This window comes from Protopterus annectens, chromosome 1.part0 (genome assembly GCF_019279795.1).
Source record: "Protopterus annectens isolate FY-2018-M chromosome 1.part0, PAN1.0, whole genome shotgun sequence".
NCBI lineage: Eukaryota > Metazoa > Chordata > Ceratodontiformes > Protopteridae > Protopterus > Protopterus annectens.
Window position 1 is genome coordinate 86,069,097 of NC_056725.1, and position 14,282 is coordinate 86,083,378.

Sequence of the window (14,282 nt, forward strand, 5' to 3'; positions counted from 1 at the left end):
TCTTAAAAAATATCCTGTTATGTGCCTCTGATTAATGTCATTTAAAGTTATCAACTGCCTTAAGTATGGAAAACGGATTGTACACAGGGACTTTTACTCTGACTGTTTGTTCTGCTTAGGCCCATAGCACGACATCCCTAACTGAATTTTAGGCATATTGTAACAACATGACTATCGGGCTTGGGGCTTGATTCCCTGAACAGATGTCTAGCTGAAGGTAGTGTTAGCCCTCGGCATATGATATAATTACCCAGATCTCCATAGGAAGCAAAAAGAGGAGCATGTTAAGGAGAAGGATTTCAGGGAGTCCAGCAATGGCACTCTGGGGGTGTCCAACTTTCTAGCCTGGCTTAAAATTATTGATCCAGGTAAGGTATATTTACACCACCCTGTATCAGTGTCGCCTTGGCCCGTAACCTCTGCACAGTGGCACAACCCCTGTAGAGGCTGCTGTCATCAGCCCCTTTCAGATCCTCACAAGCTGGAACCAGAAGGGCATTGGTTGGAACCAGTGCTGCTTTGCAGGCTCCAGCTTCTGACACACGTCTCAGATGAGAATGAGAGAAGAATCTCTCAAAATGTACTGGGGGAATCTTCATGGGACCCAGTCTAAGGTCATGGCCTTCTATCTGTGTTCTGAGGCTTTGCCATCTGCTAGATCCAAGCCTATAAAAACATAACTGCATCTGGGGTTGCCCCATCCTACACTGCCCAGATTGCTAGCTTCTGCAACCCCAGAGGACCTTGTAAAACCAACACAAGATTTCATGGATTTCATTAAATCCAAGCAGCCTTCCTTGGAAAAGGAACCTGTGGTAAGAACACTCTCTAAGAAAAAAAAAAGGGACAACATTCCCCAGAGGGACACAGGTTTCTTTTATTCTGATGAGGAGGAATTGACTTGTATGAGCATGCATCCTCGTACCAAATACCATGACTCTGATTCAGAAGACACCTTGTCCTCCACGTCTTCTTCTGAGGACCTCACCTTTGGTGGTACACTTAATAGCATTAAGTTTTCCTTCCTTCAGGAGTCTACAGAGTTGTCTCAGGATCAGAAAAGATGCAGAAGGCTTCCAACCCAGACCTTTGGTGATTCTTCCTGTTGTTGAGGTTTAAGATGGATTTTCAAATATATGCCTTTTCAGCCTGACTCCCTACTCCCTTCTCAAAGAAAGGCAGACTGCTTCTACAATACCTCACTATTCAGATATGTGTAGGCTAATCTACTAAAACTGAGTGGTGACTTGTTTAATTTTAAAAATCCCTTCCATCTTGATAGCCCTGCTTCTTATGCATAATCATTTGCTGCCAAATTCTATGCACATGTAAATGGCTGCATAGAAGCATCTGTTCCCCCTCAAAAAAATAAATACGATGTCAGTTTTCAACAATTAACCCCTGTAGTGGAACCCAAATATAAATGGGCTGTATAATAAAAGAAAAAACTTATCTTGGAGTACAATGCCAAACATGGTTTTGCTAAATTAAATTTAACAAGGAACTCTGGACCCTAATCAAGTCAACCAAAGGCAGGTATGAGTTAAAATAGCCACCTAGACAAAGGATAACCAAAACCTTCTATAATTGTGTCAGGAATCTCAGAAACAGTTCCCAGCACCGTGCAGAGCTTACAGTAAATGGTACGACATGCGTGACTCGGAACAAACCATCTTCTTGCAAACACAGCTCTGGCCGTATATTTCCACTTCACACCCTTCTGATGGCTTTCCTGTGGATGTCTCCAGTTGCTTATTCATAACACAGATATTGGGAAACTTGTGAAACCTACTTAACCTTGCAGAAGACCATGCTGACATTACAGATATTGGCCACCTTTGTTGCTTATTTTTGTACTTTATTTCTGCCTGAAAGCTGAGTTGGTTACTGCCAGATGTATGTACCTTTAGTTCTCATATTTGGATCACCCTGGTATTGTCCAAAAAAGGGAAAGTCAATAACAGACTTTACCTGGTTACCAAATGAGTAAAGAAACTATTTTTTTTTTCTTAAACAGGCTTTGTTTTATTGTATTGTGACTTGCATATTGAAACAAGACCCATTGCCATTTGCATCACTGTTGCTTACAGAAATGCACTAGTAAAGGACATGAGAGCTATACGCGCGTTTGTCGCTGTGCCAGCGTTGAACTGTAGCTTGTGTTCATTTTATTAACCAGGGAATCTCTCTAGGCTTAAGCGGATTGCACAGAGGTGAGTTAGTAACTGTGGTTGTGTTAATTCATTTGTTTACAGCAGTAGAACATGTTAGTGGTAACCAAATGATCTAACCCATTTGCTGAAGTATAACATGATAGTTGCTTGTAACATTGGCCCTCTGTGCTATACAGTGAGGTGTTTATGGTGGTAATCCAGTGTACAAGATACAACTTCCTTTGTTATAAGACCGACATCTGTAATGATATTTTCTTTTTCTAATACAGAAACATGAGAAACCAAAGTATGTCCTGTGCTTGGCATTTGCTGAGAATGGAGATGTCCTTACAGGAGATTCAAGTGGCAACATTTATATCTGGGGTAAAGGTTAGTGTCTACAGGTCTCTTCCTGTATGATATTACATAATTAATGCTGTTACATTTGGTCACCATATTTCACTGATTCTACCACTTGTACTAGGACATGTAGTAAGACACAGTATTACACAAACTGCTCTGATCATCTTTAGGGTATCTGGGTATTAGATCACATATGTTATCTACCAGTGATAGCCCATGGTAGATTCTGTAATAGTTACTATTTTTGATCCACCTGTCCTTCAGCACAGTCTTTTAGAATTCTTGTCACCAACAGTGGATATATTAACTGACCCACTTTTAGAATTCTTGTCACCAGCAATGCATATATTAACTGACCCACTTTTAGAATTCTTGTCACCAGCAGTGCATATATTAACTGACCCACTTTTAGAATTCTTGTCACCAGCAGTGCATATATTAACTGACCCACTTTTAGAATTCTTGTCACCAGCAGTGTGTATATTAACTGACCCACTTTCAGAATTCTTGTCACCAGCAGTGCATATATTAACTGACCCACTTTCAGAATTCTTGTCACCAGCAGTGCATATATTAACTGACCCACTTTTAGAATTCTTGTCACCAACAGTGGATATATTAACTGACCCACTTTTAGAATTCTTGTCACCAGCAGTGCATATATTAACTGACCCACTTTTAGAATTCTTGTCAACAGCAGTGCATATATTAACTGACCCACTTTTAGAATTCTTGTCACCGGCAGTGCGTATATTGACTGACCCACTTTTAGTTCTTCCCTCTTACTGGTCTTTGTTATTACCCTCTTTTGCATGTTTATATCTATAATTGTTTATCCCTTCCTTTATTTTCCCCATGGAATGAAAAGTGTGCTACCCTTTCAACAAATGATGTGTGCATGTATATTTAGTATGGAAGCAAAACATTCATACATGTTGGCATGCCAGTTTGATCATAAATTTCTGTCATCATCTCTGAGGGCATGGAACAAATTTCCAAGCCATATCAGGCTTTTAAATAACCTGCAACAATTCAAATCTAACCTAAAGTATCACTTGACAACTAATAAACTATGCAACTGTACCAAGTATGCCACCCTAACTCTGTCCACTATGGATACTATACAAATGTATTAATATAGCATTTTTGATTCTACTCAGTGTCTTGAAAACATGTATTTATTTGTTTATTCTGATACGCTTTTTAAATAAGACTGTTTACTTTGAAATACTTTATAAATGTTTAACCATTTTTATTTTGAATTGTCAAAAACAAATTTATATCCTTGTTTTTAGATTTTTTTTTCTCCCGAGGCCTGCACTGGAAATGAGCATTTCAATTCCCAAATGGACTTTCATAGTAAAAAATAAATCAATAAATAGATGAAATCCAAATATTTTCAGATTTGAGAATGGAAGACTGCTGTAAATAGTTCTTTAATGGTGATTTATACATACATATGCTAATTATTGCATAAAATCAAACTTCAACCTGTCCTTTGAAGAGGATTCTTATCCTGCTCTAATATTTGGAGTCATTTTCATTGGACTTGACCATTCCATTTATGGTTTCTTCAGCAAAAGTCCAGTAACGTCTTTTCCCCGTCATGCATGATTTAGCTTTCCTCAGAAGACAAAACATTACTGTGTGCCTTATTTTGATTAGATACCGTATGGTGACAAGTCTGTAAACATTTTGCATATATTTTCTTTTTACAGAGTTATGCCAGACACCTGTCACGAAAGTATTTATATATGTGTGCATGTGTGTTTTAATTCCTTAAGATACTTGCCCAGTGGATCCCCTTTTTATGCCCCATCAGTGTGTTTATTTCTTTTAGGGGTAACAGGTAGGCATCCCCAGACTGGATGGGCTGTCTAGGTGACTTAGCCCAGTTTTCCAGTGGAAGGTAAGAAGTGGGCATTCAAGAACATGTGACACGCTTGCTATATAGAAGTTCCTGCTACATCCTGCCTATCATGTCTACAGTAGGCATCTGCGGGCTCACAGTGGTTGCAGTGGCTGTCTGATCAGGGGTGGTGAGAGGAGTGCGTGTGCTTCAATGTGTGTAACTCCCTGACTCAGTGGCATTCTCACCATTTTGCAGAGAAATTTTACCTGGCCATTTCAACCAGCATTTGATCAGAAAAGATCATCACCGCAGTGATTTTGGACTGTGCTCATGTAGTCCATCTTCAGGATGTCAGTGTGCAAAACCTAAAGTCTCCATTCTAGAAGTAGTACATCTATCACGCAGAGGGTCTTGTGATTAATATCAAATTCTTTGTGTGTGTGTGTGTGTGTGTGTGTGTGTGTGTGTATGTATATGTATATGCATATGTATATGTGTGTATGTATATATATATATATATATATATATATATATATATATATATATATATATATATATATATATATATATATTTAAGTATGGATCAAGACCATATGATAGTTTATGAAAACATGAAGGGTTTGAATGGTGATTGTGATATAGCAAGGACTGGGAAAATTTACCTTTTCCTCACCTGTAGTGCGATCTTGGAGTTGGTATATTTAATTTGCAGGGGTGGGGGGTGCAGGTGGGCTTGCCCTCTTGTAAAAATGTAAAAAAAAAGTTAGATTTTTTTGTGTTTTCTGGGATGTTCGCATTTTCAGAAACTCAGTCATATGGTCCACAACCATAGAGCTATTTATAGCTGCCCTTTTCTAGGTACGGTTTTAGAAAAGTTAATGACAATTATCATTTGTCTAGTTATTACTTATCTACTTTTTAAGTCTAGCTTCTGGAAAATTTGTAGGACTGAAATATTTCTTATCAGGATTCTGAATCATTTCCTCGCAAATGATCATTGATTTTGATCATATTTTTTATCCATTGTAGTCCTTTGTGTTTGACGTTTTGAATCATGGGGTCCGTTTTCATTTATGGGTATACTGTGGATTGGACAAACGTTATCTGTTAATTTGGTTCCTACTTGGTGGCCAGGCCTCACAGTTTCTAGAGTGGTCTCTTTAAGAATTTTCTCTCTCCTGTGGAGTTTTTCAGGAACATTCTGCCATTGGAGGATGATGCTTGATGGCATGGTATAAACTAATCCTTCCGCATCTTCTACTGATGTATTGGAAGCATGCCTTATTAGTAAACCAGAGTGGACTGCTAAAAGCTGGGTTTAATTCCATCGAAGATGGAGGCTTTAACTGTTCAGATTAAAGTTCATATTTCAATTTCAAATGTTATGATTCTACTTGAAGTGATTCTCTGTTCTGTATGAAAATATTAGCCTGTGATTTGTAGGGTCAGCTATGGGTAATTATTGGCTGTTTCTGTACACACACACACACACACACACACACACACACACACACACACACACACACACACACACACACACCACACATACACCTGCACCCCAGAATTTATCCTCACCCTGCACATCTGAACTGGAAAATTCAGAAAATGCTGTAACTCAATGACAGAATCTGTATTGCTAAACTTGCAGTAATATTGAGGGGAAAACATTGCTATATATACTTTAGCTCGAGTGTGTACATATCACAATGTGAGTGAATTGAACCTTCTCAGGAAAATCAGTATGATCTGCAAACACCACCACTAATGACAGATTAGCTCCATACAAATTTATTCATTTAAAAATAATTTGAGATACATAATATTGCATAATAGCAAAGCAGACTGCTTAAATGTGCGACATAATGCATTTTATTCTTGCTCCAAGTTACCACTCATTAGGGTTGCCAGATTCCTTTGTGGCTAAAACCGGACTAAGGTCACGCCCCTCACATCATCCATAACTCCACCCATTCTCCCATCAACACCACGCCCATTTTGTGACATCACTGTGACATCAGCTGATGGGAACGCCCTCTTTTTCTGTTCCGGATGCCTGCTTTCAGCCAATTTACTATGCTTTTCTGTAAAAAAGCATAGTAAATCAGCCAATTGTAACAAACACTGATGGTCTGTTTCTTTTTGTGAAACAGAAAATGGAGTTTGTACAGTGTTTTCCCAATTTCCTGACTACCAGTCCAGAGCAGAGAATTGATTTGATTTGTGTGGATAGTCCAGAAAAAAACAGATAAGTGGCATTGTGCATTGGCAATGGCAACAGGGTGATTTCCAATTTCCCACCTGTTGTTCAAAGACTCAACGTTATGCTTAAATAGGGCTAGCCTAGGGATGGACTCTGCTTCACATGGATGGGAAGCTTGTTCCAGTGCATGGGGACCCTCTCTGAGACACATTTGTGTCTCATCAACATCACATGGCCTATTTATGTCACAATTAAAATTTATTATCCACAACTGAAGTGCAAACATTTCAAAGTATATGCATGTTATAAATGCAAATCCATGCCTACAGTAAATGAAGATAAATATTTATTCTGTAATACCTTCCATAACTCTGTCTTCCATTCCAAAACCATTTTCTGTGAAGTTTCTCAGCACCCTCTTATCAAGATAAATTTCAGCTCATCTTTTGTAATTTGTTTAGAAACAAATGCTGTCATTAAACAAGATAAGGCATTGAAATTCTATCCACTGTACACATAAATTGATACTGCCATGCTTCAATTATATTTTGCATTCTAGGCAAATAATACATACTGAGATCACTACCTAGGCATAAATATAAAATAATGGCAGGGGTAGACAACCTTTAATTGAAAACCTCTGTGGCTTCCACAGCAAATGATGGTCATCATAACATTTTAGGAAAAGAACTTCAGATCCAGGGGAAGATTGCATTTAGGTCATTATATGCTCTTCTAACCTTATCAGTCTCAAGAACAGACAGTGTAATCACCTATTTCATTTCCAATTTAAAGCATAAAGATGCACATATAGTGGTGCTAGACCATAACTGTGAAGTGAATGCGACAACCTTTCAAATGGCTCATATTAGGACTCATACCACATGTAGAAACAGTCTCAAATTCAGACTGAATGAATGTTGGCAAATGGAGTTAGTTGTATTGATTCAAACAATTTATATAACTGACACCAAAATATATAGTAGTCACACATGATTTAAAGGTCATACACAGAAACACAAACGGAACACTTAGACCCACAGAAATATTGAAAATTAAGAAATAAATTAACATATTTGCACATTTTCCCTGGCCCTCATGAAAAAGGTGCTATCATCTGTTCAAAATAAATTCCCACATAACTCCCAGAGATTCCAAATGACAGCAATGACTTGGTGGAAAGGCACAAAGATTAATTCACTACTTTTCTCCATAAAAATTCCCCTACCTTAAGAATCCACTCCTATTCATCCAAATGTTTAAGTGCTATCCTGAGAACAGAGGAACCCTTGACTGCTTTCCTTCTTGTTTGGTAAACTTTCTGAAGCCAGGTCTGCTAGAAGGAAATCCGGTAGCAGACACATATGGTGCACTGGCCATAGCATGTTCAGCAATAGTGCAAGGAAGATAACTACTCAGCAGAGCATGAGCTCTTGTATCAATTTCGGCACGATTATTCCATTCCACACTGGTGAGTGGTGGAATAAGCACGTACGCATGGCATGATGAGCAGCTGATTGATGATGACTAATAAGCCGTACTTAAAAGAAAAGGGGAGAGAATACGGGTGGCGGTAATTGCACTGTCTGCATTATAAGAGTATGTTTTCAGTTTTCACCTTTCAATCCTCGTCATAAGTAAGTACCATGTATGTAGAAAGAGAAGACAGTTCAGCTTAGATTTAGTCTGTATAAGTGGAATTAACGTGTGTTTTAAGCAGTAATATCTATCTAGCATAACAACAAAACAAGCTGTTTTGTTAACGCTAGATAGATTTTACTGCTTAAAACATTCAGTCTTATTTTTCCGTTGACCTAATGATAAAGCTTTTTCATTGCTTGAGAATTCTTCTTTGTTTTGAATCTGACTGCACAAAAAAAAAAAAAAAAACAGACTTCACGAGTCCGGTTTTGATGATTTTTTTTAACCAGACAATTTGTCTGAAAACTGGGATCCTGATAAGTTTGTTTATAATTATCAAATGTGACCAAAGTCAAGCTTAGGCCTGGCTTTTTTTTTTTTGTTGTTTTCAATGTTTACAGTGACTAGCTGTATATTGGTAATTTATGGAGAGTATGATGATGTCTCTAATTAAAAGAAAACTCATTCTTAATAAAACATTTCTCAAAAGTGAACTATATATGTGAATATGAGTTTAACTTTTGTTTTTTGTTTAACTGTTATTTTCCATTACTAACAAACTGCAGAAACTGAAAATTGCAGCTTGGATTTTCAGTTAAAATGTATAAGATGTTTATCTCCTCGCTTGTTCATGATTTTCAGTGGACTAAGTAGATCAGATTTCAGCTGAGATTTGCAAACTGTCCAGTGTGGGGACTTAGTCAGCATCTTTGTTTGCAGACAGTGTTGTCCTCATGACCTTAAGTACTTGTGACAGCCAGCATGCACTGATATATTTTTGAATGAGAAGCGTCTGGGAAGAAAATCATCACCTTTGAAACCAGTTCTAGTTTGGTCCCAGAAAATAGTGTACTGCTGTGTACTGGGGGGTTTGAGATGGCTGTCCCAAGTGAAGGAGTTTAAGAATCTTGCCATCTTGGTTGTATGTGTAAGTAGAGAGAAATCTGACACAAATCAAATAAGGAGCACAATGGGAACACTGTGAGTCATAGCATAAAGCTCTAAATGTATTACTTAGACTGCGTCCCCATCCTTGTCTGTGGTCACAAGCTTTGGGTACTGAATCTTTTTTCGGCTTTTCCCGGTTAGGGGTTGCCACAGCAGAACTCCTGTCTGCTAATGATTGGCAATGGATTTTTATGGTGCTGAGTTGCCAGCCTTATGCCCAACCTTCAAAGAAGGGACACCCATTCACAAACACACCTACCTGCATGTCTTTAGATGTCTCTCGACTGTGGGGAGGACATGCAGACTCCACACAGAAGGCGCTCCAGCCGAGAATCGAACGGGAGAATCTCTTGCTGTGAGGCAACAATGCTAACTGCTGCACCACCGTGGCAATAAATAAATAAAATAAAAAATACTCAGTAAGCTTTAAAAGATACTGAAACATTACTTTGCAACTCACAACTGATGCTCAACCTTAAAAAACTACTACTTTTCCCCCCAAATCCCTCATCTATGAAAAAACAAAAAACTTAAAAGACCTCTCTCTTGATAATACAACCAGTGAAGTCACTTCTCATAGCAATAACTGATCATAATCTTAGATTTGATCTGCTTATACAAACATACAAACATTGCAAAAGAAAAACTAGGGATGCTTTATAGAGGCAAAAACGTTTGCACTGATGCAATTAAAGCTACACTTACCGCTACTTATGTCCTCCCCACACTTCTTTATGATGCTCCTATCCTTACTAACCTTCAGGCATCACAAAAATCAAAACCTGAACAATGCTATAGCACTAAAACGCCTACATTGGTTAGAACTACCCCGTCAACTAGCATAGGCACAGCTTCTTACCACCTAAACATAATCCATCTCCTTGTCCAGCAGTAAATAACATTCTACACAGCTATGTTCCTAGTCCGTCATTACTATCCAGTGACCAAAAACTCTTGTTTGTCCACAAACCTATCAAATCTACTGGGCATTGTCTATATTTGTACCATGCTACTAAGGCTTGGAACTCTTTATCTGTATCAAACAGCTAATTATCCTTCCTCCCATCATTCAAAGCTATTCTAAACAACTTCCTAGCCAAAAGCTGGCTCTGTTTTTTTTTCCATCAACACCAGGATTAACTATATCCCTAAATGTGAACAAATGCCTATTCATAACTTACATCTCCTTAATTTCTCTATAAACTGGCTAAAATTTCTCTAACAAGTTATAAGTCAATGATTTAATAGTATCTATACCTAACTTATGTTTTCAAATTGTCTAATTTGGCATAATTATTAAACTGCATTTTTTTGTATTATTTTTAAAGATTGTAAAATTATCATTATTAAAATATTCTGTAACACTTTGGAGCTTCCCTCCCCAGGCCTCCAATGAAAACAGGATCCTACTTAGTCAGACTTTCCCAGTAATCAAATGTCAATAAATAAATAAACAAACAAATAAAACCACCAAAAATGTAGAAAAGAGCAATGAGGGTAGCAAGCCCTTCCCAAACTTTATATATACCTAGTCAGACATTGCCAAATCTGAGAGAAAACAGAATACACCAAAAAATGGCCATCTCAGATTTAAAATGCGCTAGTCTGTTTGGCTATTAAGTCTCAGCATTATGGGACTAACTATAGAAGGTACTGACATTTCAAACGGTTACCCTTGATAGCTATAAAAAGCAATTTTATTATTAGACCAAACATAAGAATTTAAAAAAGCCATAAAAGTACTTAAATAATACACAAATTCTTCCACTCCGTTGAACAATATCTTTCCAAATAAAAAATAAACAGGCAATAAAATGTTTGTAATTAAGACATTGTAAAAGGAGCAAGAAAAGAAAAACGGGTTTCCATTGCCTGACGACTAAATGAACTACAGCCAGGCCATGGCAACAACACTGTGACACCACCGACCTGTTTATAGTTACACTGACCAAACAAGAACAATTTTTCTGTAAAACTACTTCTAAAAGTTCCCACAAAGTTTGTAGCGGTTTTATTGACTTAAACAATCCCACAATCACTCCACTCCTTCTGTTTGAGGGATACTTGTATACATCTGCTGTCCTCATCAAAATATCAGATGTGGATAATACAAAGGCATCAAGCCTTTCCAAAAAATCTCATGAACCCCTAATAAATGATGGGAAAAGTTGCATAAAGGATTTCCAGCTGTTCAAATGCATTGCTATGGTGTCTTATACCAAACAGCAGCAATTACAGTAGGAAATGGCTGTTCATGCAAGTATTTATATATTTCCACAATACAGAAAAAAGGATCTGTGGTGACTGAACTTTGAAAAATGTATAAAGCTTAAAACTAATGCCCATTTGTGTCGCTCTAGGTTATAAAATCTCTGGTATGCTACATTAATTTCTCACAAGATCATTAACATTGCTCAAAGTTTCCATTTTGACTTTATAGCTTTGTCCATAGTCTGAATTCATAAACGTCAAATTACTTGTCTGTCTTGGTTCACTAACCCCCGACTTCTGCTCAAGAGGTATATTATAAAATCTGTCAATTCAGAGGTACTTTCAGACCTGCCTGAAGGTTTTTTTCAGATGGTTTCACTTTTGTTCCTACATGAAACTGAAACTCAGCAATATCTGCTTGAACAATAAAGCAACTGTGTCGAACACCGAGAACGATACATTAATAATGAAAAAGTTCTTTTAATCCTATGTCAGTGTCAACTTTGATCACGTTTTTGAACATGTGTGAGAAAGACATTAAAACTTTGCTTGGCTACTTGCTTGAAAGCAATATAAAAGTTATAATGTAGCTAGACATAGTTGTCCATAAAGATGAATGAGAAGCTTGACCCGACTCCAATAACCTGCTTTTTCTAGACTTGGTTTTAAACTTCTGTGCAGAATAATGTAAAGCCTCAAGAAACTATGAAATAATTATGTAAGGACATTTATGATTGTATTACTGGTATGGGACAAGCAACTGTAGGTCTCCAGAAATGTTGAGGGATGCATTTGCAGGGTGTTAGGGGTTGCACTAGCTTTAGGCATTGTGGCGGTTAAGCATAGAAAAAAAAGTTTGAACTTTAAGACTGAATTGTAATGGCAAATATAATGAAGATAGTTTCATCACTCAAGTTTTGTATACTGAAGTCAAGAGGAAATCTACTCTTGGTAACTCACCACGAGAAATATTAAGTGAAAAGCTACTCCTTTTTAAAGTTGAGGTAGGTAAATTAAATACTGTTTAAGCACAAGTTTTCTCCTTTGTTGAAAGACTGCAGCAAGTACAATAAAGATAAACTGAATAAAGACAAAAATAACTCAGTCATAGAACTGCAATGTTCAACTGTACAAGTTAAAAAGTCTAGTTTGTAAATAGTTGGGCTTCCTGTATACTGTTACATCTACATCAAGCCTAATACCTTGTATTAGGCTATTTACTTAAAGGCTCTACTAATAAAAATGATACAAAAGCCACTGTCTAATCAAATGATGCAGTCAAGGCAAAAAAACAACCGTTTGCAAAACCTAACTGCAAGTTAGTGACTTGTATAGCTGCAACTCTATAAATCTCAGATTACTTAAAGCGATGTATACAACACACAAAGCCACTAATTTAATGACAGGACGGTGATGCTGATAAAGTAGTAGCTGTTCTACCCTTAAAAATGGAAGCAAAAAAATTCAGCATGTAACTCGATCGTTTTTGTGGAAGGGATCCGAAAAGCAAATAAATCCAACGTAGATCAAACTGCAGGAAAAATAGTCCAAAATGAAGCCAGCAGTTATAAAACAGTGGTCATGTGAATATAAAAATTATGATATTTTCAGCTAGTGACAGAAAACATTCAGTTATTATGTTAAAAAATGGAACATTTAGAAGATGCTATACAAAAGCTGAGTCAGCTGAATATCAAAGTTAATCAAAGGGAAACTAATGCGGTACCATACAAGACTAGTATACAACATCTTGAAATAAAACATCTTGTAGTAAATTTAAGCAAGCTTGGTGTTTAATCAGTTGATAAAAAATTACCTTGCAAAAAGACTAATCTTATTTGAAAATCTGTAGAAATGCAAAATATTACAAGAGGTAAGAATATAGAATTTACTGGGGTATAAACAAATTGGTCTAGTAAACTGCATATACAGAACAAGATGAAACATTAGAGCGACATATCAGAGTGTTACTAAGAAATCAAGTAGAATTAGCTTCGACAAATTGTAATGAAATTTACAAGGTCAGACAGAAGCAGATTATTTGATTTTATAAACATAAGACTGTTGTAGATGAAGCAAATAGTATTCCTCATGAAGTGATCTAACAAGGAAGAAACTGGTATCATTGAAGACGACCCTGTGGGAAAGAAACATCTGTCTACAATTCATATTCCCTAAGTTGCAATCAAAGATAGAGTGCATCGTTCATCTCTGACATAGTTCATGAAGCCATCAAAGAATGCACTACATTAGGAATCATTTATCCCTTAGATGTTTGACTGGCCTACTAAGTTCTACTTAATGAGACTGAACTATGTCATTTTTAGGTCCTTCTCATGCTCTTATTATTCCTTTTATTTTTAATTTGTGCTCCTTAAGTATTTGTCTTCACATGTTCATAGACTTGTAGGGAGGTACTAGGCACTCAAGTCTGGAAACCACTACAAGCTAGCCAAAAATCCCTATTCAAAAGCTCCCTCAAAACTCAGAGAGATCAAAACAAGACAGACTGACCAGGGGAGAATTTCAGCCTGCCTTCTAATTCTCTAAGTTTACCTTTAAGGTGTTAAGGGTGTGACCCTGCTTGACATGTAGTGGATATTTGTTCCAGAGATGAGGGCTGCATTGGGATATGAATCTGTCATGCTTATGTGTCTTATTTATGTTGACAAAGGTTTATTTACTTACTTTATCCAGGTATTTGGGGTACTGTTTATTCTGTGAAGGAACAGAAGGTCAAACAGGGTTGGATCTTTCGGGATTTGAAAGGCTAGACATACATATCCCCAGGAGGAGTCTATAAAGAGACGGCCAGTCTTCCAGTCTATCCTGATAACTAAGAATTTTGGGACCCCTGATCTTTTTTTTAGTTATGAATCTCCAAGGTCTCTCAAGTTGAGTGATATATTTAAAC

At 37.1% G+C, this 14,282-nt stretch overlaps 1 protein-coding gene across 4 annotated transcripts in view; it reads left to right on the forward strand.

Annotated features, from left to right (window-relative positions):
* Positions 1-14,282, forward strand: part of EML2 (EMAP like 2) — a 1,798,491-nt gene that overhangs the window by 1,271,948 nt on the left and 512,261 nt on the right. For all 4 annotated transcript variants that reach the window (XM_044085260.1, XM_044085417.1, XM_044085337.1 and 1 more), the window contains one exon: positions 2,444-2,543. In XM_044085260.1, coding sequence (XP_043941195.1) covers positions 2,444-2,543 — 100 coding nt within the window. The remainder of the gene's footprint in view (positions 1-2,443; positions 2,544-14,282) is intronic.